Source organism: Ursus arctos, unplaced genomic scaffold (genome assembly GCF_023065955.2).
Source record: "Ursus arctos isolate Adak ecotype North America unplaced genomic scaffold, UrsArc2.0 scaffold_30, whole genome shotgun sequence".
Taxonomy (NCBI): Eukaryota; Metazoa; Chordata; class Mammalia; order Carnivora; family Ursidae; genus Ursus; species Ursus arctos.
In genome coordinates this window covers 22,634,760-22,643,271 of record NW_026622986.1, presented here as the reverse complement: position 1 = coordinate 22,643,271, position 8,512 = coordinate 22,634,760, and the positions used below count along the sequence as shown (strand labels likewise).

General features: G+C 36.3%; 1 protein-coding gene across 3 annotated transcripts in view; it reads right to left on the bottom strand.

The window, feature by feature from the left end:
• Positions 1 to 5,598: 5,598 nt before the first annotated feature.
• The window catches only part of MINDY3 (MINDY lysine 48 deubiquitinase 3), an 80,140-nt gene continuing 77,226 nt past the window's right edge, over positions 5,599 to 8,512 (bottom strand). For all 3 annotated transcript variants that reach the window (XM_026479016.4, XM_057304742.1, XM_044392199.3), the window contains 2 exons: positions 7,983 to 8,054; positions 5,599 to 6,571 (listed from right to left, as the gene is read on the bottom strand). In XM_026479016.4, the coding sequence (XP_026334801.1) occupies positions 6,422 to 6,571; positions 7,983 to 8,054 (222 nt within the window). In that variant the 3' untranslated portion in view covers positions 5,599 to 6,421. The remainder of the gene's footprint in view (positions 6,572 to 7,982; positions 8,055 to 8,512) is intronic.

The following is an 8,512-nucleotide window of genomic DNA, read 5'->3' as shown; positions in this document are numbered from 1 at the left end:
TTCTCACTGAGTTTATGTACTGTTCTCTCAAGTCCAGTGAGTTTCTTTATGACCATTACTTTTGAACTCTTCATCAGGTAGATTGTTTATTTCTATTTTGTTTAGCTCTTTGTCTATAGTTTTGTCTTGTTTAATTTGGGACATAGTCTTCTGTCTCCTCATTTTGTCTGACTGTTTCTATGTATAACGTAGGTCAGCTATGTTTCTTCATCTTGAAAGTATTGTTCTTATGGAGAAGGTACCCTGTGGGTCCTGTAGTGCAGGCCTCTATGGCCACCAAAACCAGGCACTCCTGGGTGTCTCCTGCAGGCTTTGTGTGTCCCCCTGTTGTGGTTGAGCCATGAGTGCTGTGCACCCATTAATAGGTAGGATTTGTCTCCTGTGTGGCTGGTTGAGAAGCCCTGCTGCAGCTGCTCTGGGAGCTCAGGTAGGTGGCGCTGGCCCTCAGCCTGGCTGTCTGCAGTGATGGGCTGTCTCTGCTGCAGGTGCATTTGTAGGCAGGGTTTTCCCCACAGTGTACCTTGGTGAGGGGCCTGGTTGCAGCTACAGCAGGGGCAATGATTTCTGGGCAGGACCCCAGGGCAAAAGGTGATTTGAAAGGGGCCTGCAGGGGCAGGCAGGTGGGTTGTGTGGGACAGGTCTACAAGGGAATGTTGGGTGGGGCAAGCTGTGCTAGCAAGGTAGATGGTAAGTGTCAGAAGTGGCCCCACAGGCATTTGACTATCTGGGCTGAAAGAGGGCAAGAAAAAGGGCATTTTCCAGCACTTCTGTTCCTGGAGAAAGCTCTTGCAGATACTTGCCCCTATAGCATATGTCCTAAAATTAGTCAATAAATCTCCTTTACATATAACCAGGCACTTTTCAAACTGCTTGCAGTGGGTCTTGTGGTGAGTTATACAGCATGCTGGCTCTTTAGAGATTGGGATTCCTGTTGCCCTCCAGCTCTCTTGGAGTTAGGTCTTGCTGATTTTGAAAGCCAGACATGAGAGGGACTAGTCTTCCAGTGCAGGTATCCAGAACTGAGGATCCCCAGTCTGGGGCTTGATCCCTTTGCTCCCTCATGCTTATGATATCCCTCCTGCTGTGGGTAGCTACACTGCAGTTTGGTTCCTTACCATGTGTCTGGTCCTCCTACCCTTTTCAACATGGCTTTCTCTTTATGACTTTAGCTGTGGAAGATCTGTTCTGCCAGTATTTTTTTTTTTAAAGATTTTATTTATGTATTTATTTGTCAGAGCACAAGCAGGGGGAGAAGCAGGCAGAGGGATAAGCAGGCTCCCTGCTGAGCAAGGAGCCCAATGTGGGACTCAATCCCAGGACCCTGGGATCATAACCTGAGCTGAAGGCAGACGTTTAACCAACTGAGCCACCGAGGCATCCCTGTTCTGTCAGTCTTCAGGTCGTTTTCGGTGAGTTGTTTCTTCAGTGCATCCATGGCATGTGGAAAGCTCAGGATCCTTGTACTTTGCCATATTCCCTCTCCTGAGATAATTTTTATTATGTTTCATTTATTTAAAGTTTAGTTAACATATAGCGCAATATTGGTTTCATTCAGTGATTCATCACTTACATTCATCACCCAGTGCTCATCACAAATGCCCTCTTTAACATCCATTACCCACCTAGTCCATCCCCCACTCACCTCCCTCCATCAGCCCTCAGTTTATTCTCTATCATTAAGAGTCTCTTATGGTTTGCTTCCCTCTCTCCTTTTTTTCTTTTCCCCTTTCATGTACGTTCAACTGTTTTCTTTCTTAAATTCCAGATATGAGTGAGATCTCATGGTATTTTTGTTTCTCTGACTGACTTGTTTCACTTAGCATAATACGCTCGAGCTCTATGCATGTCCTTGCAAATAGCAAGATTTCATTCTTTTTGATAGCTGAGTAATACTGCATCATAGAGATGTGTATATACGTGTGTTTATATGTATATGTATACACAGAACACACACACACACACCACATCATCATTATCCTGGGATTATTTTAAAATCACAATTTTACTTTTATAAAATGATTTTTCTCTATTGAGATAATCGTATGTTTTTTCTCCTGTATCTGTTAATGTTAAGCTGCTGATTTATTTTTCTATCTTAAACGAACTTAATACTTCAGTACTCCCTAGGTATGTATTACATATAAGTACATTGTACACACATAAAAATTTATTCATGGTTTTCATATTTGTAGAGGATTTTTGTGTTCATGAGCATGGGGAATATTTCATTGTAATCTTTCTTGTAAAGTCTTTGTCAGGTTCTGGTCTCCTCTCAGCACCATTTTAGCTTCATAAAATAAACAGTCTTTTGTCTATTTCCCGGGGGTACTGGTTTACAATTTGTGTTATTTTTTTCCTCAGTGTTTGGAAGCATTTGCTGGTGAAATCCTCTAGGCCGAGAGTTTTCTTTGAGGGAAGGCTTTAAAGTATTGATTAAACTTCTTTAATGGATGCAAGATTTTCTTCTTGTGTCAGTTCTGCTTTCTCAAATAATTAGTCCATTCATCTAAAATTTTAAATTTAGTGGCAAAATAAATAATATAATAATATCCTTGTTTTTTTTAATACCTAGAGAATTTCTAGTTCACCTTTCCATTCTTAATTTTTTTCACTATTTTTAGATTTTACTTATATTGAAGTTACTTTACATGTAGTGTATTATTAGTTTCCGAGGTAGAATTTAGTGACTCATCAGTTGCATATAACACCCAGTGCTCATGACATCGAGTGCCCTCCTTCATGCCCATCACCCAATTAACTACCTCATGCCCCCACCTACCTCCCCTCCAGCAATGCTCAGTTTGTTTCCTATAGCTAAGAGTCTCTTATGGTTTGCCTCCCACTCTGTTTCTGCCTTATTTTTTCCATTCCTTCCCCTATGTTCATCAGTTTTGTTTCTTAAATTCCACAAGTGAGATCGTATGGTGTCTTTCCCTGACTTATTTTGCTTAGCATAATACACTTTAATTCCATCCATGTCATTGCAAATGGCAAGATTTCATTCTTTTCCATGGCTGAGTAATATGCCTGTGTGTGCGTGTGTCTACATACATAGGATCCATATCCAGCCAACGAACTTCTGGATTTGTTTTTTCCCTATTATATAACTGCTTCCTATTTCATTTTTCTTTTTTATTCAGTTTTTTTTGCATATTCAGAATTATGCAACCACCACCACAATCTTGTCTAGAACATTTTTATCACCCCAAAAAGAAACTCCATACGCATTAGCAGTTATTCTCCAATTCTGTTCCTTACTCCATTTATCCTCAACCCCTGGTGACTGCTAATCCCACTCCTGTCTCTATGGTATGGCTTGCCCATTCTGGACATTTCACAAAAGTGGAATCATATAATATATGGTCTTTTTGTGATAGGTTTCTTTAACTTATTGTAATGTTTTCAAATTTCATCGATGTTGTAGCATGTATAATTTTTTTTTTTTTTGGTCGAATAATACTCAGTTGTATGTATATACTATATGTATCCATCCATCATTTGATGGACATTTAGGTTGCCATTTTTGGTGACTATGAATAACATTACTACGAATGCCCACATAAAAGATTTTCTGTAAATGTTTTGTGCAAATATATGTAGCTAGGATTGAATGGCTGGATCGTATGTAACTCTGTATTTAACTTTTTGAGAAACCGTACAACTAAAGTGACTTTACCATTTCCTAGCCCCACCAACGTGAGGGTCCTAATTTCTCTACATCTTTGCCAATACTTGTTGTCTTTTTGATTTTTAGATATCAAAATGGTTATTTTGTGGTTTTGATTTTGCTTAATGACTAATAATGTTGAGCGCCTTTTCATGTTTGCACATTTGTGTATCATCTTTGAAGATACAGCTCTTCAAATAATTTGCCCATTGAAAAATATCTTAATTATGAATTCTTTGTATATTCTAGATACAAATTCTCTATGATACATGATTTTTACAGAATGGGGAGAAAATATTTCTTTCTTCATAAGGTCCTTTGACACACAAAGGTTTTAGTTTTGTTGAAGTCCAGACTTTTTTTGTATTTGGTGTTTTGAGAAATCATTGCTATGGGTTGAAGGTCATGAAGACTTACTCCTGTTTCTTCTGTGAATTTTATAGTTTTAGCTCTTAAAATTAGACCTCTGATCATTTTATTTTTTGCATATGGTGTGTGAGATAGGAGTACAAATTCTTTTTTATGTGAATACCTCTTTTTATCTTGCTTACTTTCTTTGGTTTATTTTGAGTTTGAGATGAAAGCTTAGTTTTCCAATTTCCAAACTTTAATAATATATTTAAAGCCATTCATTCATTTCCCTCTAAGCATTGCTATAGTCACATCCATAATTTTTTGTTTTATTTTCATTATCATTCAGTAAAACATGTTCTCACTTCTGATTTCTCTTTGACCCTTGGGTTATTCAGAAGTGTGCTGCTTAATTTCCCAACTTTTGGGGGTTTCTCTAGACTGCTTTATGGCCCAGCATATAGTTGATCTTGGTAAGCATCTCACATGCATGTGTAAAGAAAATGTATTCACAGCTTTAAGTGTGGTGTTCTATATCTGTCCCTTAGGTCAAGCTAAGGTCCACTCGTGAGGGAAGACCCCTCTGGTCTCCCAGCTGAGCCTCTAGATTAAGAAGCAGACCAGCCCTCCCCACTGTGCTGTTTAAACTCTACAGCCGCAGAATTTGTAAAATGATTGTTTTATGCCATGAAGTTTTTGGGATGGTTTGTTGTATGACAGTCGTAAACACTATTTTGTAGGCTCAATGTTTATGAGAAAATCTATGCTTTTTCATAATCCTATGGAATTTGGGACCAATGTGTTTTATATACATTTGGAAGTAGCCAAGATTAACAACAATAAAAGACACTGTACAGCTGTAATTCTAGCAGCTAGTATCATACTCCCGAACATAATGTCACCAAAAATCATACATAAAATCTTGTTCCACTTTTTTCTTATGCTAAAGCCTACTTATATTAGGATTAACATTTATAAAAATAAAATTTAAAACCCCAAATTCACAGAGCAAATACATATTCAGCTAAACAATGAAGGTAAAATTCAGGATTTTTTTTTTTTTTTTTTTTTTTTAAGATTTTATTTGAGAGAGAGTGGGAATGAGGGAGAGGGAGCAGGCCTTGCTGAGTAGAGAGCCCAACATGGGGCTCGATTCCAGGACCCTGAGATCATGACCTGAGCTGAAGGCAGCCACTTAACTGAGTCACACAGGTACCCTTAAAATTCAGTTCTTAAATTCCTAAGAAGATACTTTCTTTCCTTCATTTGAGAAGCGTTTGTAAAGTATTTCTGGCTATTCACATTTCAAACTGCTGGGCAACAAACCTATTGAAATAGAGTAAAATCTCTCTCTAAAATAAACAGGATGGGCCTTCTGTAACTCTGCCTACTCACGTTCTAGTGCTCCTGACTGTCCATGTAAATTAGAGATCTCTTAGGTCAGCATATGGTTTGGGCTCCTTTTCCAAGTGCTGTAGAAGTCCATTAGGCATTTGTTCTATGAGGTACTCTCAGGACTGCTGGGCAGAAACACCGTTTTAGTTTCTTTTGAGTCACCACTAATGTAAAAAATGCCAAGCTACAGTTAAAGAAAAATGTTTATTTAGACCGTCCACCAGGATCATAATAAATAATGTAATATACTAATGTAATAACAGATGTTCTCATGCATTTATCACATAAATATACAAGAAAGCTGGCTTACAGGGCTGCTGGGACAAATTTGGAAAAGTGTATTTGGCAATACAGTAAGTTAACAGTGTTAAGACTATCAAACAGATTCTCTTACCTATCATTTTTTTTGAAATGCATCCTCTATATATCAGTGAATAAATGGTAATGTTCCCTTATAGTTTCTACTTTTTATAAACATGCCAGAGTTAAGCCAATTGGCAAAGAATTCAGGCTGATACTTTATCAGTATTCCTAATGGAAACCAGATTTTAGAGAAGAAATAACAAAGATTTAACTCTTGTGCATTTCAATGTGGAGGCTGACAGACTGCAAGCCAGAATTATTGAAACCATAAAATACGTCTGAATGAAATAAAAACCCACAGTAGTTTATAAATAGTAACTTTGATACTCAATATACAAATGCTGTATAGTATTAGGATGTTTATAATTCGATAAATGACCAATTATCTGACTGTAAAAGTGATGAACTCTGATTAAAGCTTAATTTTGCTAGTAAATTTCACATAAAGAGTTAAAATAGGGCAACCTTTAACATAAAGCTTTAAAACAAATAATTTAACCATATCTTAAACACGGAAAATGTGTTTTTAATAGTTATTTACAGTTATTCAGTGATACCAGTGTACAGCTTAATGTAGCCAACTGCCAGTCCTGCATCCCTCTTTCAACATCTGCTATTACAATCTTCCTTATAAATAGGCAAATATTAGTTTAGTGAAGGAGAGCGATCTGTGGTCCACAGTAATTCAATGTATGGCCATTTGGTTTGGAGACAGCGTTTAATAGGAGTGTCATCTGTTTGTAGCATGGGATCTTCAAAACCCATAACAACTGCGGTCCCTTCAACATACATTACCTGTTGAACAAAGAAAGCCACAAAGGTCAACCAATATTCTTAGCAAATTCTTATGAAGGATACAAAACTTTGCATGGGCTAGCAAACAAGGCACTGCATACTGTTTCATATGGAACTTTAATTTTATTTTGATCGATATTATGAGCAAGAATATCTGCTCACTAGTGTGAAAATATATTTGGAAACAAGATGGTGATACACATTTTAACTGATAGCTTGGCAGGTGATTTTAAGATCATGATTTAAAAAACACGTGAATCCTAAAATACACGTAGGTTGTTTCTGATAAAGGAAAAATCATCCTTTAATTAACATATACCAATTGGAAGAAATGTTTATTTATATAACATATAGTTCTTACTGCTTTAATATGGAGGCAATGGAATGGTCATGCTGTCTCATGAGAAGCTGTAACAGAAATAGAGCTGTATATTCAGAGGAGGACTTTATTTTCTTTGGATGTTTATCAATGAAATCTGCTATTGTAATTATGAAATGCTATTCATGAGTATACTCTGTACTGTGTGAAAAACCATGGAGAAAAAATTAAGAAGGGTGTCGGGACAGAAACAAAAATCAAAAAAAGTTTGGCTGATAAAACTAGCCAGGTAGTTACATACAGTGGCGATGATCATATAAACTATACATGGGCCAGTGGATATCGGAAACAAGTTTTATTCTGATTTAATTTGCAGTAAACTCTTAGAACGGTCTATGAGATAATATACCCTAACTCATTATAAGGGCTCACTGTGTACATTAAATGAGTCTGTCATTAATTTCTTTTTGTAGGAAGAGAAATTCCAAATGTATAATTTAAAAGGAACAGATACAGACTGCCTTCTTCCAAAGTACATATATTCAGTGTTTGGTACACATGATTGTAATTATGTTCTTCCAATATAAACTATCTGACTAAGGAGCCTAAAGAAACAACTTTATTAGCTTTAACTGGGAGTTTCCATAAAAACACATCTGCATCTTTATTTTCATGAGTATATTACTTTCTAGTTGTGATGAAATAAATTTGATACAATAAACAACAACTCACATTTTTCAACTCCTCACAGTACAACTTCCTTTTCTGAAAAATTGTCCACAAAGAATTTACCTTATTACAGTTATCAGATAAAACAGGACCTATTTTATGGGAAAAACTTGATTTAGTGATATCTATATAGCCAAGAGTAACAAAATGTATGTAGATGTACTTATTCTGTCACAGTGAAACTATAGTTCCAAAACTCCAATGAAGATCTCAATGACTAACATATACTGATCTGATCAAAATATAACCAGTTCTAAAATACGCTGTAATAGTACAGACAACAGAATTTTATGGGAATCAAACCTAGTTAATAACTCATATTTACCAATTCAGGTGAAGACAAATTACTCTGAATGATCATACCTTCTCATTATAATTTGACTGCTTCAATCCATTGTAGTGATAGACAGTAAAAGACTCTGGACCACTGGAGCCCTATTATAAATGGAAGACTATTAAAACTTTATATTAGGTAATTTCTAATTAGCACTTGAAAATGCAAGTTTCTTAAAACTGTACCTTTGGTTGGGGAATCATTTGCTAAAGCAAGAAACTTAAGACTTTATCTACTAGAAAACTTAAATAGTTATTTCTGGGGAAGAGGCTGGAAAGTGGGGAAGTATTGATTTTTATTATTAGCTCTTCTGCACTGGTTTATTTTTTTTAAAGGCCAGGGTGCGAAAACACAAAAATATTTCCTAGAATCTTATCTCTTTCTTTTCCTCGTTGTAAATAATTTGTTTCTCTCAAGAGCAGTAATGTCACTTTTCGGCAGCTTGCAAACACCACCTATGTACCAGTATTTTCCATTTGGCTTACAATGTTGAATTAGGGATTTCCACTCACCCTCCCCCATGTAAATATTGTCAACTTTTAAACAGTGAAAAGAGCCT